We start from the raw sequence: 27,956 nt of genomic DNA, 5'->3' as shown, positions 1-27,956 counted from the left end.
TAGCTGAATGGATCCCAGTTTAGTTGTTTTGTCTTTTTCCTTACTTTTGTGGCCTGACCGCCTTTTGTTCCTCTTATAACTCTGTTCATAATTTGATAATTGAATGACTGGAATCACTCGGGCGCTTTTTTTTTTTTTTCACAGAGTCGGTTATTTTGCCTCAACAATCAGGATCAGGAGACAATGAGTGGAGGAGAGATAGTCATTATGAGGATTGGATCTGAACGTTGGCCTCCTGCAAAGTAATTAGACAGTAATGAATAGTTACAATGTAATTACTAGAACAAAAAACAGAAAAGGACTTTTCAATTACCATCACGTACCATCATTTCCCCTTGGCCTTTAGCTCTGCGCTGTAAGTAGCACTCTAATCGTGTTTTTACCTAGATGAATGGTTCAGAGTGTTAAATAATGTATGGGTTATGGCTGTCGAGAGCTGTGTGTGGGTCAGCCTCAGGCTCTTCTCACGCAGTCAGCTTAGACAGCTGGCAGAAACCTGACATTTCCATACATGCCATGACACCTAAACATCACAATAAAAGAAAAGTTTTACTTTTAAACTGGTTCAGTCTAGTTATGATGTGCAGGGCCCTCTTTGACCATCTAGCATCGGGGCCCAGCGTTGACTCTTTTCACCACCGTGACTGTCTGACATAAGAATCTACTAGCATGTTTTCTTTGGCGTAATAAATGTGCTGCAAGCGTCACAGGCTCTGTTCCTGAAATCAAACCTGTCATCCTAAAGACTCCTAAATGACATTGCACAAAGGACACTCTCAGATCATCATAAAAAAACAAGATTTATGAGTCCTGGAGGTGTTTTCAGTCTGGCTTTCCTAACATTAAAGGTGCGCCACTGCGTCGTGTTCAGGATGTGTCTACGATGATACGCTTCAAGGCAGCTTTGTGGGAGAAAGAGAGAGAAAAGTTTGCACTGGTAACTTATTTAACAGCAGTTTGTTAGCATTCTGCAGGGCAGGCCGAATGCGTGATCATCTTTCCTGATTAGATTCGCTCCCTACCCATGACGCACTGCCTTGTCTGTCGTCAAGGATACTGTGGCTTTTGCACATGTAAGTGCAGGATTCACATGGCTGCAGTTATCAACCAGAACCCTGAAAAGTTTTATAAAAGTTTACACTCAGATTTACTGTAAATGTAATACTGAAACGGTTCAAAGCTTACCTAACATGTTTCTATTTTCAGAGAGGAACGTGTGAAGTGGCCCATTTTCTCTCAATCACAGCCGTACAGGACATTATGCTAATGTTGCGTTTCAGGCTTCCTTTGAAGTGCAACACTTTCCCCCTGCAGCAAGCTATTTTTGGTTAACCTTTGACTGACTGGCAGATCACACTGACGGACTTTACCATAAAATATGAACTGACCGGTACAGCTGTTTGAACCCACCTCAGCCCCCCTCACCCTGAAGTTAACTACTTGCCTAAGACTTTATTGAACGTACAACCTTACATGTATGACACCACTCTGCCGCAGTATTGCAAGTCCAGCTCAGACATCAAAGACGAGAAGGCGGGTTTTGTTTGTGCAAATGTGCAATATTCCCCTGTATAATTTCTCATCTCTAGGTTTCAAATCCCACCTCTCTTAAAGATTATACGACTCTCTTCAATTTTATATGAGAACATGAGCTAGACATCTGTCCAGTGTCTCACGCACACAGCAGCAATAATACAGGATGATGAAACGGAGGAGGAGAGAAATTGTAGCGATGATGGAAAGTGGGTGATATGAACAATGAAAGGGATGGTGATGGGCCATAAATGAACACAATGATGATGTCACCTTCTGCAGAAACACCGTTCATCTCAGATTTACTTTCCCTTTTTGATAAATGGAGGAATAAGATGGAAATGTCAAGCTTTCGAGAGCTGTGAGTGAGAAGTGTGTTCAGGACAAATATTTAGCTCTGTGTTTGTGTCCGTCAGCAAATCCCAGCTTATGTGGGCTATGATCACAGTGACAGTTTAACCAGAGTCTGGTAATATTGCTAATCCCACACTCAGACTGCAAACTTCAGCACTGGAAACCAGTGAGAGATGCTAGAAGAGGAGCAGGAAAATAATCAAAGAAAGAGAAGAACCCTAAAGGTCATTAGCTGGTGATGTCACCCTGAGAAGTCACCTTCAGAGGTCGGCGCAGACGGCGGTGACATCATCAGAATGGGACAAAAGTGCTCGGACAGAAGGGGTTAAGTGTTATCTGGGGGGCTGTATCTGGATCTGCTCCGACGCCCTTGACTGCTCCACTATGGTCCTTGTACCTGCATGACTGGTGATAAGGAGGATGACGCATCTGTGCTCTCTGCTCATGGTCTTAGAAGTGACGGCTATTCGTCATGCGGGCGTGGCGTATCTGCCTTCTGACCGGGAACTCTCTGTTTTATACCGTTAGCCTGTGCTGCTGACTTATTTCAATGTAAGATATGAACAACCGGCTGGCACAGTATGAACTGTACTGACCTTTTGTAAAGAAAGAATGACCTAACCATACACTGGGAAAGAAAACATGCAGTGCAGAACAATACATTATTGATTGCATCGATTGACGTCCACACTGCCCATTGTGATGCTGAAGGCTGTCCTTGCAAACTTTATCCAGAACTTTGCTCTGGATAATGTAATATATTGTTTTGTAACTCTCTTACTAGCAGCTTCATTTTGACATACTGTTGTTTCCACTGACAGAAAACAACATGAACCACAAAATCTTGTGGGAACCGGCGCTAATGGGGACAAGCTAGGTCCATGTTCCGAGTGGAAGCTAGTTAGCTTAGCTACCTGGCTTCCACTTAAGAGTGTGAAATATAAACTTAATGCGTCCTCCCTCCCAAATGTTAAATGTTGCAAAGGGAAAGATGTCTTGAATCAGTGACCAGCATTATGTGTGCTGGTTAATCTGTCTTGCATGTCTCCTATCACTGTCGCTTTTCAAATGTCAGTCAAACATGAAATACTCTCCTGAGGCTTAGGCAATGTTTAAACAAATATGTATTTTTATTCTGCTTTGAAAAATGGAAAACTATGCAGATGATCTGTGTGTATCATTTTAGATTTCCTCACACAAAAGTGTAGAAAATTCCAATTTCCATTTGACTTTAAATGTTAATCAAGTAAACACCCTGTAACTCATTCTTCAAGTCACTTATGTTGACCTTTTAATAATAAATCAAGACCACAATCTTTCCTTAACCTTAAGCAAGTGCCTTTAGTGCCTAAACTCAACTACACAACTACATTATGTATCTGTCAAAACATATTGACTGTGGCAAAGAAGCATGATTTCCAGCGTGACAGAGTTCTAATGCTCATCACTGATTTTCAATTTATTTTAGCAGCATCTCTGAGTCTTCCATCCACTTCTCGCCTCCTTTTTCCATCACCCTCTCTTTGCTTCACTCCCCCTGCGTCCCTCACCCCCGTAGCGTGGGGCCAGTTGGGCTGGAAGCTAATTTGAAGCCAATCAATACTTGTCTGTGTTTCTTCCTGTGTGTCAGCTCAGTCCGGTGCCCTTGTCTAACTGCCGGCAGAGAGGGAGGGAAGCGTCTGTTTGGCGACTATCGCTCTCTTGACTGTAAATCTATGGCAGCCACTAAACACCGCTCCTCCAGCCATTGTACTGAGTGCAAAGGGCTATCAGATTGAATCCAAATGAGATTGATTTCCATGCCAAATCCAGTTGTCAAATGTGAGCACTGACAAATAGCCTCTTGGTAACTTGATTAACTGTGCGGATGGCATTTTAACTCCAGAGAGTTTTTTGCATTGATTTTTTTTGCAGGGATTTGGGGTTTTTGGGGGAATGTGTACACACAGACAACAAACAGATGCAGCCAGTAGTGCAATCTATCTCTTACACACACACAAACACACACACATTCAGCAAGTCCTTCCCTGTGCCAGCACACAACAACACTGATGTTCAGATACTGAATCTGCCCAAGATAAGACCAGTCCCCTCCCTCTTCTCCCAGCCCCTTCCCTTAAACAGCCAATGAGGATGCCATCTATTCATGAGCCGGAGTAGGAGCAGGCATGTGTAGACAGCCTGCCACAGGAGGAGGTGTGTCTTCACCAGCCAAAAGTGTGTGCATGTAGGAGCGTGTGCTCACACTGACAGAGGAGGTGGTGGAGACAAGAGAGTGGAAAGAGTGTATGTAGGCATGCAAGTGAGAATCAAGGGAAGGAGTGACAGGCAAGAGGGAAACAGAAGCCAGGTGCTTTTACTCATCTTACTACTGATACACACACACACACACACACAAACACACTGAAGGAACTACACCCACAACCTCTGCTAAAGCCGTGAACTGAGGCACATGTGCGCCGCGCCGCGCTCGGAGCGACAGAGGGGATCTCTGAGGATACACGGATGAGAAAGAGGTGTGGGGGAGCCAGCCAGGAAGAGGAGCCCGAGTGTGTTTTCGCCCCAGGGGGAGCTCACACACACACACACACACTCCGCAGACAGGCGCACACACTCCAGCGGGCGCTCGGCACTGTTTCCCTGACAACTAGAATGGGCTGCAATTTGTGTACCTTGCAGAAACGGGAGGAACACTACAAACTGCTGTATGAGATCGCACAGGTAAGTGAGAGTGGGAGGAGAGGGAAGAGGGCTTGGTGTGGCTGATGAAGAGCGTCATCACTGGGATAAACTTAATGACAGCAGAGGCAATGGTGATGATAATGACAGGAGGGATCTGGTGTCTGAAAACAAGTGGATTTCTCTGCAGAGTAAGAAAGCAGACAGGTTGAGTGGGGGAACCAGGAGAAAAAATGGGAGAGGTACATGACAGAAACATACAAAAAATGAGTTACTTCCAAGCAGCCAGGCAGAAAGCCTGTGTGTGTCTGTGTGTGTCTGTGTGTGAGTGTGTATATTCCTCTCCATCAAAGTGAGTGGAGCTAGTTATTTCTCCTCAGTAGCAGGAGATGTGAGAACAAGTTGAGCTTTTCTTCCCGTGCTGGCTCCAGGGGAATTCATCACATCTCCTCCGCCTGTGACTGTCTAGAAGCAAAACAGTTCAAAGAACAAGCAGCAGATGTGTTCTGCTGTTTTCCCTTCTCCCTGTCGTTTGTCAGAAGTGGACTTGTTATTTTCCTCTTGACCCGATATGACCATTTTCACATTGTTACAACTGCGATTTCAGTGCTTTAATTGAAAGTGTACATTTTCACTGATGTGCTGAATGAGTTAATTGACCTTTGACCCTTTAACTCTCCAAATTCCCAAACTACATGGGTAGAAATTAAATGTTTGTATTTATAGATACATGTCAGCCTTATATATTACCTTCACAAACAAACATACTGTCACTATGAGCAGTAAAACACTGTGAATGTGTAACTTGTTATTTTGCACTGGGCTTGGCTGGAATGTATAGATTAGATAGTAAGCTGCAGGCAAGTGTGAATAAACACATTTCCAGAGTATCACTCTTTTAGAAACAAAAGAAAAGGATGTGTTTGTTCTCTATGAACACTCTTCTAAAACTGCTCATGGCAGGTTTCAATGTCAACATTAAATTCAAGTGAGGAGACTGTGAGGATACAAAAGAGTGATGGCGTTGTTTCTCCAGCAGCAGATATGGTTGTGACTGCGATGGAGAAAAAAACCCACGTGCTCTGGGTTTTCTCTGCTGTTGAGGTACAGTACAGGCGAATGCCAGGCTGACCAGCGGCGAGGATTCATTCATCATTTAGTATCTTACACGGTTACAGTCGGCCGGGTAACTGGAGACGGCATAATGAGAATGAGCAGGACTGCTGAATACTTCTCGTTAGTTTTGCAATGTCATATCAGGAATATACGCCTGTATCACACTGATGGGAAACTTTTAAGCGCCCAAAACACCACGTTAAGGCTGCTGTCAGTTTGAATCCACGATAATAATGTTGCTTGTTTTCTCTCTAAAATGTTAGAAATTATCGCTGCCCCAGCTTTCCATCGCTGCTAGACGCTACTTTTATGAACGTTATTCACAGTGCTGCAGTCTCAAGCTCATTAAGCTCTCAGACTAAATGCCCCCATGCTTTAACGAGATACTGGATGTCTGTGTTGTCTGCCTGGGTGGAGTGTAAGAAAATTAGCCATGGCAATTAAAGGAAGCCCTGGGAGGTCATGGCTCTTTTTGCATTGTTTGGGTGAACTGAATATACAGGCCAAAACAAAGGCACGGGTGCAGTATGTGCAGCTATAGCTCAAACAGTTTATATTTGGCCTGACAGAACAACAGATGTATTTTATCATAAAGCATGGTGTTTGCATGGAGATTGGCGGGAGCTAAAAAAAAAAAAAAAAGACCCATATGGTTTCCTCCTATTTCCGCATCACACTGTAGGTGTCCTGGCACTGTGGCAGACATCCAGCAGTACTGCGTGTTGAGTGTGTGAGCGAGCACACCTGCTAAAACGTTAAACGCTCTGCGGTGTGTATGTGACAGTCGGCGGACACCTACAGCTCTCATTACCAGCGCAAAAGAAAGAGAGGAAGAGAGAGAGAGAGAGAGAGAGAGAGAGAGAAGAGAGCTCACCAGGCAGTAAGTGTGTCACTGTGACTTTGTCCCAAAACTCGAGGCTGAGGGGATTCTGCAAATCCAGAGAGACTCCTCGACAATCCCTCTGTCTCTTTTCCCTTTTATCATTCCAGACTCATTTCGTCTTCCTCCTTTTTCATGCTCTCTCCTTCTCCATAACCTTCATTAGTCCCGCTCTCCCTCCGTCTTCCTCCCTCTCAGCAATCTGTTTCTCCCCTCTCTCATTTTACTTTGGCACACACACAACACTACAGATTCTAAATGTGTTTTTGTTCTGCTGTACTTCCAACGGTGCTACACAATACGACACCACCTGCTCATTATACCAGTGAAAAAAACAAAGGATGCTGATAGTAAAGCACTGAAGCAGGCCAGAGCAGGTGTACAGTGGCACTGGACTGATGCTTTAGAAGAACTGTAACTCTCTCTCCCTTTGTGTTGGTTGGTGGGTCCTGACCAACAGGAATTTCCTGTTTCCTGACACATCTGGGGAAAAAATAACAGTGTGATGCTGCTGCCATTCTTTTAAGAAAGACATGGACAGGACTCTCAGTTTGAATTTGTTTTTCTGATGGTCAAAATAAGGAGAACCTGATGAAAATGAACAAGCTGTTGGATTTAATCGAGTTCTTATCTGGTTCAAATGTGGATGTTTGATTTTTATGTTGTGGAGACATTGGTCTGTTTTTGTAGACATGTATATTTTACTGCTCAAAATCTTTAGGGCAGCATAATTCTGTTTTTTTAAATAGCAAAACTCATTGCAAAATCTATTAATGCCAACAGAATCTAGCAAGGCAATGCAATTTATTTTATTATATTTTTTTTCTTGCATGAAGTTTAACTTTGCTGAACTTTAAATTGGCACCATTCACCATTACCGAGCCATCCTGTGCCGATTCTTAAGGGAACAGGGAGCTGAAAAGCCTGAAATGGAAGGAGCTATCGTAGCTTATTAGCTATGTTCCGCCATCCAGTTTTACTTAACGTCAACTGTCAGGGAGATGGTTTGCATGTAGTTATGAGACAGGTGTAGATGGTGGTAATGTCTTTGGAATAAACTCTGTAGAAACTGTGAGCTTACTGCCCCATTAGCAACTGAGCTAGCAAGTGAGCTAAGTGACAGTCACTGTCCGAAAAATCTCATTATTTAATGAAATCATGTACAATCCTGAGAACAAAAAGCCAGGGCAGAGTGAGGAGAAGGAGAAGAAGCTTGGGGAGCTATTGTAACTAACTAGCACCAGCTGACTAGCATGTTAGCAGTTAGCACACCAGCTACAGTAGTTCACCTAATTGTCCTATGAGGAGTCACAACATCACCACATTAATCTCACAGTGTCACTCTGTGGTGACCAGGCCTTAGAGGCGATATTTCTTTTTTTTTTTAAAGATGTTAAATGTCTTTAGTGGAGGAAACAATGACGCCTCTACAAAATGGATTGCAGCCATTTTGAAAATACATGCTAATGTTTCAACCCCCCCTTGAAAACAGATATACAGTGTTATGAACAGACCTATTCAGCACCTTTCATTCTGAAAAAGTAATGGAGCATTTCAGAGGCCAATTCCAGTTTTCAGCCTGCAGACCTGCCCTGGTGTCGCACACCACAGCGGCTATCTCTGTTCACACAGCTGCGCTGCTCTGACAGCACTGCTGGCTGCCCGACCCAGGCTGCCCAGCGGCCACTGAGAGATTTATGACTCTCGTCAGGCCATTTACATTGAACGTATCATTTGTGATTGTGTGTGTGTGTGTGTATCGTAACACACAGCCATGCCTGCGGCCGCAGGGCTCTATCCAGACCGTAGCAATTCCATATTTTGCTTGTGGCTGTGTTAAATTGTCCCTCAGCCTCTGGCCTTCAGAGCCTCACAGGACCCACGTGTTTTGTCCTACTAGTTGTATGGAAGTCAGCACTATTGTATCACACTATACAACAACCATTTACTACCCTGTGTGTTGTCTTCCTCTGCTCAGTGCTAGATAATAGGAGGAGGAAAGGCAGCGTATGTGTGTGATACTTTCATTTCTATTACTACTTTTATTTATACCCTTTTCCCCTGGTACATATGGGGGTGTGTGAGGTTGTGAATCAGGCCAATCCTTGGTGAGAGCCTGTCCTCCGGAGACAGATGCTGTGCCACATGTCCAGCCTGTTAGACAGCATGGGAGGGGCTAGACAGAGACCAGTTCTTCCCGCCGCCACCTGTGGTGTCCAGAGAGCGCCACACAGAGCAGGGGAAGCTGTGGTCAGACCCACACAGCCGTCACCTCCATATGGCCACCTCGGACCTGGACCATGATTTCATCCAGACATGAAATATGTCAGCGCTATCGCCTACATCGGCCCTAGAGGTTGGGGCTTTCTCTCAACCTGCGGGGACGTATAAGGTAGAAAATGATATGGAAATAGGAAACAGGAAACTATTCCTGTGATCCAAGAGTGAGCATGAAAGGGAAGTCAGAGGTTCGGGGGATGATGATGAATATAATCTTCCTCTGTAAAATGACCAACAGGGGGGATGATGGGAGGTGATATCACCTGACTCATCAGCTGTCCATTTATCAGAAAAGCACAACACTGGTCCTGAGCTCACTATTTTCTCCTCTCTCTGTCTCTGTGAAGGGATTTGCAGCTTCGCACAAAGTATTGACTGAAGTGACCTTTCCATTTTTTTCTTCCATTTTTCAGCCCAACAAGTTGTCCACCTGTCTGTGTGGGTCAGTGAGTTTGACCTTTCCACCTGTGAGTGTAATTCCACTTGACAAGTCTCTCGCTCGCTCTCACACACACACACACACTTGCTGCGTGTGGTTTTGAATGGCAGTTTTGTACTGCTTGTTTTTAAACTACAGTGGCTGCAATGTAGCATCAAAAGTTTTCTCAGCTCTCAGAGTTATTAACTGCAAGAAAACAGAAAAAAATATTTCAAAATCTGACAGCTACAGTCCTTTTACTATAAAAAAGACGTTTAACTGGTTCTTGTTAACAAACCAACAACACAACACTTTTAGTGTGTTGACGTGCTGAATAATAAACTTGGGTAATGATTATTTCTGCCCTAAAATGTTAATCTAGCATTATGGAGATGAACTCTGCTGTTGAGTACAGATCATCTGGTGTCTTCCATCATGGTTATAGTTGCTCGTTGGAGCACAGCACGGTGATAATGCCTCATGATTTAGAGGTGCATATGGCCCCGTCACCGGCACCGTGGGTAGCACATCTCCTGGGCGCCGGCCAAAAAAATGGAAACAGGAAATGGGTGATTATTCAGCGTCAGGTTAATGCGGGAAGCAGCATCCTTTTTGTGTGTGTGTGTGTGTGTGTGTGTGTGTGTGTGTGTGCAAGATATAAAAAAATAGTGGAATAGTTTTTGTTGGTCTTCTGCAGTGTGTATTTTAAGGAAAGAGTGACATGAGTGATAGATGATGACAGAAAGCTTGTCAGTCTGTACGCTGATGTCTGTGTCTAGCTTCTTTGTGTATCTGTCTGCTTGGCTGTAAGCAGACATACAGTACATACACACCACTTTCTGGCATGAGTGTGTGTGTGTGTGTGTTCATGTGTGAGGGGGGAATCACAAAGTCAGGGGAAGACAGGTCCGGCATGGAGGGAGTGGGGGGGTGGGGAGGCAGCAACAGTCGCCGTTTCGCTCCACCAGCCAACGATCTCCCCCTGCTTTGGCTCTGATAAGGCCAGGATGAAAGCCCTTTCTGTGGGCAGAGTGACACTCCTCACCCCCACCTCCTGTCTCCCCTCCAAACAAGGCAAAGGATACACAACATGATGCGTGTACACACAACTGCGCCGCAATGTTAAGAGGTAGATATGCCTATTTGTGCACGCTGCTTACTTTCATGTAAAATCACACAAGGTCCATCCATTCATCAGCTTTTACGACGTGTTTTTCCTTTTTTACGACTGTGTAAAAATGTCATTTAAGCTCTTAGCACCTGACAAGAGGACTTATCAGTTGTTATCAGCTTCTAGCTGATTACCATACTCACCGATCAGCCAAGTGGCCTGGCCAAGATGATAGGAGACAGAAGAGGGTGAAAACGAGGGAAGAGAATGATGGGGGTGGAGATGGATGAGGTAAAATGGAAAGGTAAAGGAGGGGGAAAATGGAGGTGTAGGAAAGAAAGGGGTAACAGCACAATAAGTAAAAGCAAAAGGGGTGAGAACCGGTGCGAGGAAAAACGAGTTGTGTGCTATCTATGAGTCCTTTAAATCCTCCAATTTTCAGATTTTTTTTTTAACCTCTTAACCTCGCCTTCTCCAAAACACAAAGTCTCGCCCTCCTCCTCCTCCTCCCATCACTTATCAGTCGCCAGACACTGTTTCAAGTCCGTTCCGTTCTGCTGCCCCTGTCTGTCTCGCCGCCTGTTTGTCACTGTCTGCGTGTCCTGCTCATTAATACACTTTGGCACAAGCCTATACCTTCAGAGGTGCCACAGATTTGCCCTATGTGTCAGAGAGGCCCTGGAAAGGAAAAGATAGTGATGGAAGACACAGAGACAGCCCCGTCAGTCATGTGTGGCAGAGAGAGACGCTAATTTTGTCTAGTCTCAGTGTGTGTGCTGTCAGCCGGTGACTGTTGTACGGTTTGAAGCCAACCTTGTGCCAGAATAACCCAATAATACACCTTATGGCCACACGCTGCAAGCTCTGTTTTGTCAGGTTAGACAGATGTTATGACGAACCATCTGGAGCTGTTATGGATACGTTGCAGGCATTTACTGCTACATAGTGCAACAAAAACGCACAAAAAAACACCCCTAGCCATTTACCCAGTGTGGGGGGAAAATGCTAACACACAACTTCTGAGACATAAAAACCGCTAACATCCCTCACATTAGCATAAAAATTCTCTCAGTCAGATCTTTGGAGGAGCAATTCTCATCTGAGACCAAATGTCAGTTAAACTATAAAAAGAAAGTAAGCTCTCTTTTTTCTCGGTGCCAAGAATTCCTCCATCACACATAATCATTTGAGGGAGACGGGGGTTATCTGTTACACCTGTTTTCAAAGATCAGTTCTTGTAATGTCAGTGATGATATTTTTCTCTGACAGCCACCATGACGTCTGCTCCACAGCATCCTAACAAAGCTAAATAATTCTTCATGCAGGGTTGTTAGCTAAATGCCTAAAAATGAAAATGGACTGTTGTTGTGCCACTGCCAAGTGCGTTCTGAACCTACATGGGTGGATCCTGGGTCCAGGTGGTCTAAAGGGAGATCAGGTTACAGCAGGGTGACGGTATTGAATTACTACTTAACCAACTTGGGTTTAGGAGTCATTAGGCCCACTCAGAGCCTGGCGTCGAGTCCAGTTACAGATAGAATAACACTAAACCATCTGCATAGTAGAGGGGGGATGATTACATTTAGTGCAGGGTGTAACCATAAGCCTTGTGTTGACGTGGGAAATACCCTCAGGATGAAGAGTGGCTGAAGCACTGTGGACGGGTCTTTGTTAGTTTTTGAGGAAATGGATTGTATTGTCTTTTCTGTGGTACAGTTTCATTCAAATCTTGTTAGGTTTGGGGAATGCATGAATACAGCTGAAGCCTTGATTGAGGAGGTTGGAATGAGGGGTAAATTGCAGCACAGTGCGTCTCTCACCTAACCAACCAACCATGCTTTTGGATAAAGGTATTTTTTTATTGCAGGAAGAGCTCCTCTCGCCCGCACACAGTTTGTGGAGTGTAAAGTCTTTCCACCAAAGGGCAGACTGACAAAGCTTCATGCTATGAATAATACTAATGGTTTGGGTGCTCCCACTGAGCATAAACATATATCACTTTAAAATGAGAAAAGCAAAGGTTTGGTGGGAGGATGGGAAAAAAATGTTAAGTTCACACCCAAGACTTAATTTTATGCAAAAAGCAGCACATAAATCTTTTATTTTCCAACTCCCCCAGCAAAATGTTTTCACTTTCCAAGCTTTAGCATGTTTTGCTAATTATGCCCCTGCATCCGGAGCCGGCTCTTTTTGCCTTCAACCAAATCTGTGCTCATGTGAATAACAAAGACTCTCTCAGCAAGACTTCATCCAATAGGAATGTCTCCACTCTGAATGTAGGAGTATTCATTTTAAGATGAACACTGATATATGGTGAAACTACTGTAAGATAACTCATTCCTTAATGACTTTGGGTCCAGCACCTGGACTCTCTCGATTCCTGCCTTAGTTTAAAGAAAAGATTATGAGCTTGGTCCTGTTTTGCTGTTCCATAGTTATGAGGATACAAAGTGCTTCAAGCTATGGGACGCTATGCTAATGTACTTCTGCTGTATTCAGTCATCAACACGTTTATAAATCAAAATATAAATTAAATACTATTACTGCCAGCTCAACCACAGATTGCTTAGTGTTTACTATAAAATGCTGTATGCCACAAGTCATTTGTTCTATTTGATAAATAACATAAATTCAGAATACCATTAAGAATATTTTACTGTCAAGAAACCCCATGAAAAGACCAAAACCAATGAGTCCAACCGCAGCTGAAAATATCTGCAGATTAATACACATTTGAATTTGTTGAAAGTAAGAGAAACAGAATATCAGCAGTCTTGTTGCCAGAGCTAAATAAAGACCAAGAATCGCTGACTTGCTCGGCTGGAGAATGTATGTTGTTCAGCTTTCTCCATATAGAGGAGTAACACGTAACCTCTTTGTGAACTCAGCCGTCTGGATGAATTATGTGGGTCTAATCGGTGACCCCCGAGAGCCTAATTCAAACTCATTGCTAGTATGTGTCGAGGGGCTGGAGGAAGGGCCACACTATTGTTGAGCCCAGCTCAGTGGCTGTTGTTTTAATGGCAGATGAGAGATTAATGGTGATCTAATGACTGTGGGGAGGACACTGCGCAATAGAGTCCTGGTACAGCACAGGCCAAGTACATTAGTCAGTCAAGACAACTATCTGCATGGATGCACACACATACACACGACGTAAAAACGTGCACACAAAAACACTCTGCTAAAACACATTCATATGTACTGATCCACGCTGAGTGAAAATGAAAGCGACTGCTATGGATTTGTCAGTAAGGAAGTTTTGCAGTCATCTAGCGTCAGCGCCGCCCCATCTCCTCACGAGCAAAACAAACGGAGCTAATTCTCAACCCGCCTGCCCCCCCAATGTGACAAAAGAAGGCTAATTTATGCATTGGCGACATGGTGTGCGAGGAATAAGAGTGTGGCAGCGGGGCTGGATGCTCACTCGTGGATCACGGTAATTGTGATTTGGTTGCTAGGATGTTGAGGGTAATGAATGTCTTGTTGATGCAGTTTGTCATAACCCGTGCCATCCGTGGCTGCTTGAGGACACAGAGCCTATTAGTTAAACACAGACACATTGGCCCTGCCATGATGTATGAGCCCACCAGGAAGAGGGCATTAGTCATTTTATGAGAGAAAATGAAGAAAACTGTCCACATTGAACAAGACTGTGGATTAAACTAGGTAGTGTGAAGCATGCCTCTTGACTTTTGCCATGGGGTTTTTTGTCTTTTCATCTAACAGCATACTCAGGTACAAATTGGAGGAAAGAATGTTTTAATTGGAGTTTTATCGTCACTGGATAATACAAAAGGAGGTTGTTTTTCCCTTGAAAGTATCACTAGCACATAACCTACTGCGGCTGTGTTATGAATAAAAGAAATTACTTGTATTATAATTCCAAAAAAGCAGAATACAAGACAAATCATGTTTCATTCCAAGGCTTTACCACTGGGAAGTATCTGTATTCATGAGGCCTAATTGAAAGGAAGCCCGCCTTGCATATGGAAGTGGTACAAAGAGCAGGAAATGAGATGGTTCTTAATGCGTTCACTGACAGATGATAACCTTTGATTTCCCCCCACTTACATCAGAAATGGCTGCTTGGAATGACAGTCACAAGTCAACAGTCTCTGATGTCTGCGTGCATGTTTCTACTTGCTGGTGGTGAGGAAAGACAGACGTGAAGAGCAAGAGGGGAGAAAACCCTTGAGACACACACACACAAAAAAGGTAGAAACAGAAAGTGATGTAGTGTCTGTTTTTTAACCCACTGAATTGAAATGAAACAGGCTGACTTACAGTGACAATGACAGACAAAAAGGGTGGAAAACACCTAGAGAGCAAGACAAAGAAAAGAAAACATTCTGCAGAGAGGAGAACGAGAGGAATAAAAGACCAGATCAGATCAAAAATCCATGAGTCATTTCAGGGAAAAAAGACAATTTACTTTTGTGGCCTGTTTTCAGTGATGACGTCCAATTAATTCAACACAGAAAGGAAAAATGAGAGAGAACGACACTGTGAAAACTGTACAGCTGCTGAGTGCTACAAAATATTAGAATAATACAAGAATTGAAGTTAGACATATTATGTTAGTCCATTAATCCTAACTTTGATTTCATGGACACACACAGGCTGTGGTGATGGAACATTTCATGTTTCACAGGAATCGCTGGAACAGTGGTGCAAAATGGCATTTAACCCCGCAGTACTGTAGTAACATCAAATTTTGTGTTTGCATATCATGAAGATTGTCTTAAAAGGTTCTGGGAATTGTAAGGGATAATCTTTTGTTTTATTCCTCCATGGGGAGGTAACAGTGTATGATCAGCTCGTTGAAGGACACTTCAGTTTTGCAGACACTTCACAATGAGGGGCCTGACTGCAGGATAACTAGCTGAAGGACAGTACACCAGTCTGTCACTTTTAGTAGGTATTATTGAACACACACATGCGGAGAAACGCTGGCCTCTGCCGTTGTTACAAGATCAGTCGAAGCGCACTACACTTGAGCTTAAAGTTCATGAATTTTTAAACTTTAACTCTCCCTCTGAAGCTAAGATCTAAAAGCAAAAACAAGTTAGCGCTGGCAAAAGCCGCTCCTAGAGGAAACACAGTCTAATCTACTGCATACAGATGTTGTGTGATGTAGAAGGGATTGACCTGAGCAGGCTACTTAACATCCATCCCAGCAGCAGCTATTTAATCCACGTTTCATGTTGTCATGCGGTCGTCCCCATGCAGAACTAATTGGTTGTTTTCGCCTGTTGTGCAGGAGCCCATGTCTGTGAAAAACTGTGAAGGACACTCATTACAACTTGTACACACACTCGCAGGCGCGGACACTGATGCAATCACAGGTGTAGACGAGCACATAAACACAGACAGGAAGTGCTGAACTCGATTCGGTGAATAAGGGTCCTATCAAGAGCACTGAGCGGAATCTCCTTGAACCCGTTGCCATGGCTTATCATACACACACACACACTCATAAACACACACATATGCACAGCCCAAGCCACCACTGCCGCTATGAACACAAACACACACCCCCCCTCTCTCTCCCACACTCCCCCCCATCTGATTTGCATTTTGGTTAACACTCTAATTGCCTCTCATTAAATACCTTGTCACTTTGATTAATTGGTGCGATACAGAAATGTAAAACAGCAGAGCATTACGATGCATAGTGAACAGTTGCTGATTGGAAAAGACGAACATGTTTGGCTAAAAATGTAAAACAGGTGAAATCTCACCAACTCCTCACGCACTTTTAGAGTTGAGTCAGTGTTTTTTTCTAATCATGAGGTGAATCCTTTCACGCCAATCCCACAATGCACGTGATCTACGTGGCTTCTACGGCATCTGAGAGCATGCAAAGGTGCCCCTGAGTTCACCCCCAGCTGCTCCAGCAGAGTTGGTCACTTGCCAACACTAAAAGACAGCAGTTGTTCTGATCAACTACAAGCAGACTGAAATATATTTGCTGACATGTAGGACTCATATGCTTAGTAAATCCTCAGTGGCTAAATATAGGTCAAAATGAATGATATCACAGCGTAACAGCATTCATTTACCCCAGACAGTCATCACACTCAGGCTTGAAATTGGCTGTGATTGTAGCAAATGATATATTTTAGCCACTTTCAGCTGCATCAAAGCTATGATATTCTCTAACTCCCCTGAAATGGCAGATGTTGTAATTGTACAGTAAGTGAGAGACAGTATGAGAGTCTCTTTTTTTTCCAGAGCAATTAGAAATAAACACTGTTACTGGGAGCTGTTAGCTAACAATGGACGATGTGTTGCTCTCACCCACCGTCTTTGTTGAGTACAGTCAGGAATTGCAAACTCCAGTATAACAATGTGTCAGAACAAGTGCTGCAAGCTTCCAAAAGCTTTCCAAGTAAAGTTGTCTCTGAGTTCAATCTGAAGTAAACACAGAGACTGCCACAGCTATGCTAACTGCATAGAGAACCACTCACAATGCAACTTGCTAACCAAACTAGCTGCATTCATTTGCCTCTATCCCCTTTACTGTCCATTTTTAAATCACGTTAGCTGATATTTAGCTGATAAATAATGTTTAACTTACATATACTAAAATGTTTTGGAAAGAGACTCCCCCCTCCATTCTGGTTGCTATTTTTCCCTGTGCTTGTCACACATGCATCAATAGCATCATGGTATTCTCATCCTGCACAAGGCAAGGGTCAATGTGATTCACCTGACCGAGCACGGCCCACCAGTTGCACAGCCTGCCACTCAAATTTATGAAACCATCATCTCTTTTTGCCTTCGCTGCACTCGGGTGATACTGCGTGTCAGAGACTTTTATTATTGAAATGAGACATTTATGACAGTGAGCCCTCGCCACATGACAGTGGCCTCCTGAATCATCTCAATGCAGCTAAAGGAGGAAGAGAAATGAGATTTGGCAGGTTACTGGAGCACGCCACCTGTGCTTTCTCACTCATCACAATATGCCAATTTCCATGAATTTAAAAACAATCTTTCTTCTACTGAGCTGATGTTCAGAAAAATCATGATCCAGGCAATTCTCCAGTGGTGTATGAGCGCCATGTCTCCTCAGGGGCGGACGAGGTCCATGTTGAATAGGAGGGGTCTCTCTCTCTCTCTCTCTCTCTGTCCTTGGCGGCTTATTGTTTCGTGGTCTATTGTAAGCCTATTCAGTGTGAGATACTGGCATTATTCAGTCAAACATGGGTAATGGAAACAACCGCATTGTAGAGCTGTTTTAAGTCAGTTGGGACCTGATGTAATGTTTACGCTCTGTGTGTGTGTGTGTGTGTGTGTGTGTGTGTGTGTGTGAGTGTCCATTTGCTCACAATGACACCATATCTGTCAGATTTAGCTGTGAGGTTGAGCGGTTTCCATCACGCTCTTATCTCTGAGCAGCAAACTCATCCATTCACATGTACCGCCCTATAACACACACACAACACACACAGACAAACACTCTCTCTAATCTCTGGGTTTTCCTTATCGCTCCTGTTTGTATTCAAAAGTGGAAACAACATTTAGCCATCTTAGCGGTCCACTGATAAAACCCTGAGACGCATTTAAAGGTTAACATGGGCCTTCTATTGAGCATACTGAAAGCCTCAACCCCTTCTTAACACATAACAGCCATTTACACATTATTGTCCGCTAGCAAGCCCTCATAGTCAATGATGTGTGTAATTGGGGCATCAAGGAGTAAAATGTTACATTAATAGCTGATGGCTGAGACCCACCATTTCCAATATGCATAACCTTAAAAAGTCTGTCTAGAGTCAGGAGGTGAAATATCAAGGCATGCTCAATAGTCCTCTGGACTTTCCAGAGCACAAAAGTTCCAAGTGAGCGGATGAGACATATGATTAATGGAGGTTATTTTCCTTAACATTATTCTTCCATACAAAGGTAAAATGCAGTAATACTTATTTGGTCAAAACTGAGTCCAGAGGATGATGTATTGAAATTTATTTGACTGTATAAAAAATGTCATGCAACAAAATTTGGAATTTCTGCAAAAATATATTTTTAAAAAAAATCAGTAACTACAAAACAGAAATTCTATCAGCTAAGAAATCTATGTGAATTTAAAGCTAGCTAGTTAGATATTCTCAGTTAGCCTCAGCTAGATATACATTTACATACCTTTTCCTGTTTCTCGTAAGTCACAAATCAGTTTAATTTTAATTATTCAACATGTTAGTGCTTCAGTCTCATAAATTAGGCACTCGCTAAATCCAAACATAAAGCAAAAGTAGTTCAAGTAGTCATGCTAATATAGCTTAAGTTAGCAGAGTAACGTTAGTGGTGTAACTACGCTGTGATCACATATTTAAATGTAATGTATTAAGTTGTGTTCTTTTTAGCGCATTCCTTCACGCTGTCCATAGTCTAAGTATCAAGATATGTGACATTTTAATGTTTATTTTATATTCACAAAATTAAGGCTTTTGGCTAACTAGCCAAACTGTGTTAGCATGCTAACCTTCTCTTCTCAGCCAGTAAACATATATAGATTTATATAGAGTATCATGAAGAGGCATAACATACGAAGTGGACAGGTAACAAGCAAATGACATTTTCACAAAAGGCAGCGCTCACCGAACACATAAGTAGTAACACACACACACATAAGCTACAGTATATTCAGTCCTCCCCATAGACTGTATAGTGCACCACTTTGAACCTTGACCTTTAGGAAGTGTTTGGACGGACAAGAAGCTTTGGTTTAGGGCTACTGGGAACCATTTTTATTGGCAATGGTAACCTTTAACTTGAGAGGTGTATGAAGCCTGTGCTAGGTTGTTGGTTCATTACAGCTGTCCCCATGTCCCCCCCCCTTCACCTCAGACTATTTTTAGTGGAGCTTTCATGGGTTATATCAGATGATGTAACGAGTTGATATTGTCTCTCTGTCATCTCAGTCAGAAGATTGCAGTTGAGTGATGAGAAAGGGAACCGGTAATAAAAATGGAATTACTGTTTGATATTGATGGAATCTACACACCTACATGTCTCAGCACAGATATGGCACCTGCATGTATATCTACTGTGCATTTACACACATATACAGAGAGGAAAATCCCACTCTGTGGCTAAATTAAATTACAATCCCTATGGGGAAGGAGTCTTTGCAAGAATAAACAATAATATGACATTGATAAGAAATTGCAAAGAAAGACTTCTCAGTTGTTAAATGTATGAGAATTGATTGATGCATTTCTGTGTCTCTTAAGGTTTAATGAAGACTCTGATAAAAACAGAAAACAGAATATATATATAATATATATATATATATAATAATATATAAATTAAGAAAGAACAGAAATACATAAATGAGTGTTTCTGAACCGTTCTGCATAATCAACACCTCAATTGTCTCAGAGCTTTAAAACCTCCTCTAACTAGTCTGCTTCTCTTTATCTCCTCATTTGTGGTTTAATTATCCCTAATGCTTTGTAAATTCAGTGTATACGATGTACAAAATATGTCATGCACACAAACACATAAAACCTGCACGTTCTGAGCCATTATCCCCCGTCTTTGTCACATCTGCTGGCTATTAATCAGCCCCCAGTTAGCTCATCAACAGGCAGATTGAATGGAGGAACAACAGCAGGTAAACACACTGGCAGGTGTATCCGCACAATCACTTCCTGCCTTCCAGAGCATTCGCCCTGATTGGAGATTAATGTGTCCATCTGGACCTCATTACAACTTAAAAATGGTTATGGAACTTTCTCTACACTTTTTCAAAGACGCACAAACGGGGTTAATGTGTGTGGGAAAGAGCTGTCATGTGGCAGAAATGTGACAAAGCAAGAAAGGTCACAGGTCTGATCCATTAAAAACATCATAGCTGCAGATGGCCGTACAGGGTGTGTACTGATGGGCAGAGTTTTTGCAACACTTTCTCAACTTGTGCCATAAAAATATCGACAAATTTATCATGTGTAAATCCAGTGTAATGGTAACATCCAGTTCTCCATTCCAGGGGATCACAAAAAGAGAACCACTCTGCCACTAAATGAATGTAGCTCCCCATATTTCCTCTCTGTTCTCCTAATGATGATGCTGACATTGGGCCTGTGCTTCCACATTTTAAGCCCTTGACAAACACTCTTGACCCAAAATCAATGCAATTAGTCAATTTCAGTGTATGACAGACTGAAAATGAACTTGAGCAAAGGCGCAGGCTTACAGAGAGCTTGTAATTGGGTCAAAGAAAGTGACAGGGTGCCATGGATGGAGTATGTATGTATGAGTGTGTTTTCTGACAGCTGTCAGTATGATGTCTTACATACCTATTCTCCACTGATTCCCTTGTGGCACAACCTTTTCTTAATTTGCAAATTAAGTAGGTGCTGCTTGCTAAAACTGATATTCCCAGTGGAGTGAGGTCTACCGCCCGCTGCCCCTCCCCACTTTGCAGCTCATTTGCCTAAATCAGTATTATTATTCTATGTCTAATGGGCTTAATGGTAGGAATGCAATGTAAATAATGCATCTGAGCTGGACTGAGTTGAAAAAGAATACTGGAGCAAAACAGAATGAGATTAAATGAGCCCATTAAAGCATGCTTCTGGGAGTTTTTCCTCTTTCAGAAAATGTAGTACATTATACAGCCTCCGTAAATTTGGCAGTTGCCTAAAGGTTATGGAAGCACATTTGTGAATAGCTGGTCAGCAGTTAAAACCTGCTGGGAAAGTGTATTGTGCAGGGAGACAAAGGGAGAATATGTAATTTGCTCCCTCAATCAAGAATTACCGGCAAAGTGCCCTTTTATAAAGTACTTAACTCGTAGTTGGTTTAAAGGTACTGCGAGGACCCCAGGTGTAAACATGAACCAGGTTGTTTCTGGAAAGAGCATGCATGTCTGTCAGATCGTCCCTGGACATATGACGGTTAAAAAAAGGGTAAGATAAGAGTGCACACCTTTCCTCTGATTTTTCTTTTTCAGAGACAGTTCAGAATGATTACCATTGCCACGAGGAAATGTAGATGTTGGAACAGGGTATGATTTACGTCCTTCCACCGTAACTTACAACAGCAAACAGAAAGAACGCTATGTTTTCGTCATTAGTGCTGCTGTTTCCCAACGAAGCTCAAAATCTCTCAGTCCAGTGACTCTTTGCTTTCCATTTCACCAGGTGAACGCTCGTGACTTTTCCAAGGTCGACCATGACGAGGCGGTGGTGGAGGCCATCAGGCGAGACCCCATCGTTGTCCAGGTTCTCCGGCGAACCCCAACCAGAGCCGCGGGGGCTGTCGCACACAACCACAGCGGCACGCCACAGGATGTGTGTGTCGTGGACGTTTGTACGCAAACAGACATCACCTTCGAGCACATCATGGCGCTGGCCAAGCTTCGGCCCGCTACCCCACCCGTCCCTGACATCTGCCCCTTCCTGTTGTCTGACAGGTGAGGGCAAACACTTTATGTAAAATGCACATCTACACAGTGAGACAACATAGAGAGGTTGGATGTTGTTCTCCATGTTGTGTCATAGAGTGGAAATCCCCAGCATAGCTAAGTACTCTGTCCCTGTGATATCATTATGCAGAGCTGAAGTCACATGCAATAATTGCTTCTGTGTGCTACATCCATTTTCTTTAATGGGAGCTTTTGCTGGGTGATTAAAAGCCAATGGACTGATAGAGCTGGCATTCCAGCACTGCGTCCATTCTGTGGCTATTTATAGGGCTCTGCTGGGCAGCAAATGAAATCAATTTGTCATCTAAAACTACAAATCTGCCAGTGTTGGTGAATGATTATGCAGAGGAAGTTATCCTGGTGACAGTTTACAGAGGTCGTGGCTTTTACGGCAGAAACGTTTGATGTCCATGTTGCTTGTTCAGAGTTTTGATGCAGAATGAGATAAGTGTTATTAAGATATATGTCACATGCACGTGCAAAATGCCCAGGAGGTTTCAGGCACCTTAATTAACAGCTAGGAAAAACCTAAAAACCTAATAATTAAGCAAATTATTTTCTTCTAATCAATGCTGTAAAAACATGATCAGGCTGTGTATTGGTGATGCAGCTGTTGGAATAGATAGAGGCACAATTACCCTTACGTCCCTGTATGAGTTGGAACATTTAAATAATTACACCAAATACATTCACTGCATATTCAGTAGTATGTTAATTGTGTGGTGTTTTACTGCTAGTTGGAATGTACAGCTGATGTAACCCATCCCTGTTTTGCATTGCACTGGACCCGCTGAATATAATATGGTATTTCATACAATGGGAACATACGTATGAGAGCATTCAGTAATGAGATTTAACACACAATAACAGACTTTTCTCCCATTTTCTCTCTAGCTGTCATTCCATCCACACCATGGAGCATGAGTTTTATGAATGTCCAGAGTACCTGGCTAACACCCCAGCAGAGGTGGAGAGGACCGAAGAGTATGAATATGAGGTACAGTTTTCCAACGATGGATCAAACTTGTGGCTTTCAAAGCCACTGTACACAGATTGAATAGGCTTAATTTTTTTCCCACTGATGCTGTGGGATTTGAGGCCACCGCTGTGTCAGCAATACAAAATCCCAGGACATAATCCAAGGCTAGACCTTACATGTGAGGCTCACAAGTCCCATAACAATACAAGAAAAATTGCCTACCACAATAATACAAGAAAATTGGCAGCCTTTTGTCAAAGCAGCTCGCTCTCTTTAGATTGTTTTGTGTAGCGTGTCCCACACACAGGCCCTGGGTTTAAGAGGGAAGGCCATTTGCTCATGTAATGGTACCAAAAGAAAGATCTCTCTTTTGAATTACCAATGTTCTTCACTTACAGGCGGTTGAACTGTCCTTAAGAAATATCTGTGCTCCTTTCAGCCACTTCAAGCTGAACAGAAGCAGTAAATATGTTATGTGGTAAAAAAGAAAGCTCTCACTAAATCAGTGGAAAAACTAATAAAACAAGAAGACAGTGATGATGATGATTCTGTGTTGTGTGAGTCCCTTACAGTCAGTGACCTGCACCCACAAGTGTCTCCGTCATAACAGATGTATCACACAAGTCAGACAGTGGACCTTGAGGTCACGCTAGGTGACAGTGATGGGTGACGTCTGCTAGTGTCAGTGGTCTTTCCCGGTTTAATAGGCACTCCCTGGTTCAGTGAACTGCATTGTGGGTCATTAGGATTCCTCTGCTGCCAGCTGTGGCCTTACCTCACAGCACACTCTCCTGTGTGTGGTAATAGCAGTAGTATAAGAACAAGGCTGGCTTTACTACACTCCCACCCTCACTTGGCAGACATACGCACACCTAATCGGCAGTCCTCACTTACCTCTGTCCACCCATGTGTATCTAACTGAAACATGAATGACTTTCCTCTTGGATGGAGCAGAATAGGGGCCGCCATTCCCAGGAACATTACGTCCGACTGACAGGTTTAGCTTCACTTCAAACTGATTGTCCACATGAGTACTCCTGCTGTCATAATACTCCTGCCAAATCTACCGTACTATAATATCGCCAAGTAGCAGACAGCACGTGTCGAGAATGAGCTTTCAGAGCAGCCAGTTTTATACGCGGACACTTTGTTTGTTACAGCACAGCGGAACAGAGAACCTTTCCAATCACAATCACAATGTGTTTTAGTGTTTGCTAAAAATACTGTTATTAAATATGAGTTAATGGTATTCTCAACAGTTTGGGATATTTATATCCACTTCCCAGGCAAAGCAGTGTTCAATAATGTCAGATTTTAATGAAAGCTCTGTTTGGTCACCAGGTTACATACTGTGGTTAATGAAGTGGCAGCAGTCTGCCAGACAGCAGCCAGTTAGCTGTTTGCCAAATTAGTCAAAATAAACATGTCTTAATTATGGATTGCCAACGGGTGCCAGACTTCAAACACTCAATATTTTTTGAATATCCCCTAAAAATTTAATAAATAAATAGAGAGAGAAAGAGTCTTATTGGGCTTTGTCTGTAAAAGTATAAAGAATAACTGAATCCTGTTTTATACAGACAGTGACAAACGCAAAAGTAAGTGCCTCTGCTGTTAAAGAGATACTCCTGTAATTTAGCATTGCACTTTCATAACAGTGGGGAACTTGAGAGAAACAGATTAAAAAACAAAATGGTCCAAATCAATGCAGCAAAGGCCATGAGTATTTTGTCTCCCATCCTGCCAGTAGCAGTAACAGTTTGAGGTGACACTGTCGACGGCCATCCGCCCATAATGATCATAATCAAATTGGCTGGCATGGACCAAAGCAGATGAAAAAAGGCTAAAAGAAGTTTTACAGCAAACAACAGAGTATCAATGTGAAACCTCTGATTATGAATCATTTTCAATCTTTTCCTGACTGAATTATCATCACTGTGCCTGACAAAACAGTAACAGCTGAATGATGTGGAAACAATGAGACAATGGACATCAGGCTTGGCAGTAATTTCTTGTGAATGAAACATGAAATAACTATTAAGTGCATGTTAGACTGAAATGTTACTGACAGATGTTTAATGTGGCTCTAAAAGACAGGATGCCACCTATTGTCAATATGTCTTTATTTCTCATATACGTTAGTACCATGTGGTAAATGCTGTATTTTTAATTTCAAAGAATGACAAGAATTGTCACAATGCATGTGATTGTAAGCCACATTAAATTAGTTTAGACGTCACCGCTGTGCCATAATTTTAACTCCACAGCGGCAGAGATTATGACCCAATCATCACTAATTGAGCCCATCTAGAGCTCCAGCACCCACAGTTCCACGCAACTGGAGATTCATTTAGTAGTGAGCGTCACACCACAATGACTGACTCCAGTAATTCACTAAAACCCGGCGTACCACCCATCGTGCGCTGACATTAAGGCGTTAGTGTTGTCTGATCTCGCGGTGTGCTGCTCTTATTTCACTGTCAGGGTTTGTACAAATCAGCCAGTGAACTAAACTGGTGAGGAGTGTGGGTAGTCAAACCCAGTTCACTGTGTTATAATATTATAAACTCCCAACACACCCCAACCTTTGAAGGTCAGGGCTGTCTGCACAGGGGGTTAAATGCCACAGAAATTAATTACTTCCCCTGTCAATCTTACCTCATGTTCTACCCCACACCCTGCCTTTCAGAACTTCACAGCGCTGAAATGAATTTTGCAGCATGGGGTTAATAAAGATTACCACGGAGTTATCTTTATGTGATTGCCTTTATACACAGCAGAGATCAAAGGGAGCCAGTAGGAAATCGGGGGAAAATTTAGAAAAAATCTCCTGTGGGAGGGGGCAGAGGCTCTGGATCAGGCCCTCCTGACCCTCTGGGCTTCTGGGCCTGTGCCCAATAGACCCATCCAGAAATCCTGAGAAAGAGTTGGTGGAATATTTTAAGTGAATTATGAGTGTGTGTACCTACATGTAGCAAAGAGAGTGAGAGGTAGACATTTGAGGTCACTTGGGTATTGTACATGAGTAGAAATACCATAGATCCTCTTTGCCCAAAGTGATTAGCAACGGTAATATAGAGCGTAAAAATTAAGTTGGGCCTGGTCTCCCATGGGTGGTATCATTTCATCTGCAATACAGAAATGCTTCAAATGATACGGTTTTGGAATCCATCGGCTCCACTTAGGAAAAAAAAGCATAAGCTCCTAACAAGCATAACATTGGTTTTGTTTGTGTGTAATAGGAGGTGGAGCTGTGTAGGCAGAATAGCCAGGAGAAGCTCGGCCTGACGCTGTGCTACAGGACCGACGATGAGGAGGACACCGGCATCTATGTCAGCCAGGTGGGCGCAGAGAAAATAGTTACGCCTTGTTAGCACATTTAACTGTTTTCTTCTTTTGAGGAATCAATGGTAATTGGTTCCCCCCTGCCACACAACCACTGTTCTGTAAAATAAAATACTGTGGCCTAGAAACCCCCTGGAGTATTAACAAGCTCTCCCCAGTGAAGTCTGATAGAAGTTATTAAAAGATGGCATGAAATCCCATTTGAATTTCCATCTTTACATACTGAAGCGGAGAGCAAGTCGAACTGAATTAGGGAGGAAGGTGGGGAAAATGTTTGCCAGTGAAATATCAGCCGGAGAATGAGCCACGCGTGGCCACAGAGGAAGTCAGGTTTGAAATGTGATTCCCGTCCTGCCATTCACATTCCTCCTCCTTTAACGTGTTTTAATTGAAGGTTTTAATTAGCTCTGAGCGACAACCTTCTCTTTCCCCTCCCAACCACAGTGTGCTAAATGACACATTCTCCACATTTAGTGCACCGTCTGAATACCAAACACTCAAAACAAAGAGGGGGAGCTTACTGCAGAGATTCTTTTTAACATTCTGAGGATTTGTGGCTCAGAAAAATGAAATACTTCCTCTTGCAAAATAGCTGAAAAGAAATTATTGCACTTTTTGAGACAAACCTGAATGAATGGTGGAATTAAGACGGCTTTAAGCACCATGAACCAAATTAGAAAAATGTTATTCTGACTCCAGGTGCGGTTTCAATCCCATTACGAACACAAAGGCGAGGGAGTGAGAAGTAAGAGCTGCTATGAGGATTAGACTGCAGCTATAAGGATATAAATGGCAGGATTACAACGACCTGCCGTATATTTAGCTCCTCTCAGCCTTTATAAAAATGACTTGTATATAAATCTGTGAACTCTGCCAGCTATTCCCTATTCCTCTGGTTGTGCACCTGTTCTTCTCGAACCACACCAAGACTAGAATGCAAAGCTACAAACAACACCAGCACCTTCTGAACCTCAACAGACTGTGAAAGCAGAACACGTCTATTTCTGTATGTCTGATAAAAGGATAAAAATGCTAATTTCCCTCATTAAAATGTATGTACGGATAGTATTGGTGTGACTTCAGAAAGTGTGTGATTTTTTTTTCTTTTGCATTTCCACCAAGGTTTTTGTTCTCTATATGTTGGCATCTGTCTGGATCCTCAGTGCAAGAGCAACAAAACAAGTTTACCAAATGACTGTTGAGGGATTGTGTTGTTGTGGTTTATATGCATATCCACTGAGATGCATTTTCAAACACGAGGTGTTGATTCGTTCAGCTAGAACAGAATCATGTCTGCACCATAAACACTTGCGGCTTTTTATGTTTTTAGTTGTTTTTTCCTATTGTCTCTCTTTTCATACCTCTTATATGACACCCACGCTCTGTAATGTAATGTCAAGGACTTTTGTGTTACCTCACTCGGTGTCAGTCAGAGGAATAAATGAGGAGCGCTGATACACGTCACCACTGAGAAAAAAAAACAACCTGTATCATATGAAAAATACAAGGTTGTCAGTGAGAAAATAAGTATCTTCTCTCTGTAATAAAAAAAAAAACCCTGACTTCTTTCCTGACAGCAGAAATGAGAGAGCTCTGGTGAAAGAGTGGTACGTCAGTGGTGTTTTTATGAGAATACAGAGCTACACAATGACCAGCTGTCAGCACTGATTTCCATGTCCTTTTGTGCAGGTGGAACCGAACAGCATAGCAGCGAGAGATGGGCGCATCAAGGAAGGAGATCGTATTCTACAGGTGTGTAGTTTCATCTTAGTGACCAAAGCACATTCACACCAGGTTATATTATGAACTCACATGGATTCT

At 42.8% G+C, this 27,956-nt stretch overlaps 1 protein-coding gene across 1 annotated transcript in view; it reads left to right on the top strand.

Moving 5' to 3' along the window:
- Positions 1-4,145: 4,145 nt before the first annotated feature.
- Positions 4,146-27,956, top strand: part of pdzrn4 (PDZ domain containing ring finger 4) — a 28,719-nt gene continuing 4,908 nt past the window's right edge. Inside the window, exons 1-5 of the mRNA XM_018685182.2 lie at positions 4,146-4,608; positions 21,528-21,799; positions 22,706-22,808; positions 26,033-26,131; positions 27,825-27,887. Coding sequence (XP_018540698.1) covers positions 4,393-4,608; positions 21,528-21,799; positions 22,706-22,808; positions 26,033-26,131; positions 27,825-27,887 — 753 coding nt within the window. The 5' untranslated portion in view covers positions 4,146-4,392. The remainder of the gene's footprint in view (positions 4,609-21,527; positions 21,800-22,705; positions 22,809-26,032; positions 26,132-27,824; positions 27,888-27,956) is intronic.

The sequence above is a fragment of the Lates calcarifer genome, linkage group LG18 (genome assembly GCF_001640805.2).
Source record: "Lates calcarifer isolate ASB-BC8 linkage group LG18, TLL_Latcal_v3, whole genome shotgun sequence".
Lineage (NCBI taxonomy): Eukaryota > Metazoa > Chordata > Actinopteri > Centropomidae > Lates > Lates calcarifer.
The sequence above is the reverse complement of the archived record's forward strand: the minus strand, read 5'-3'. Positions and strand labels throughout refer to the sequence as shown.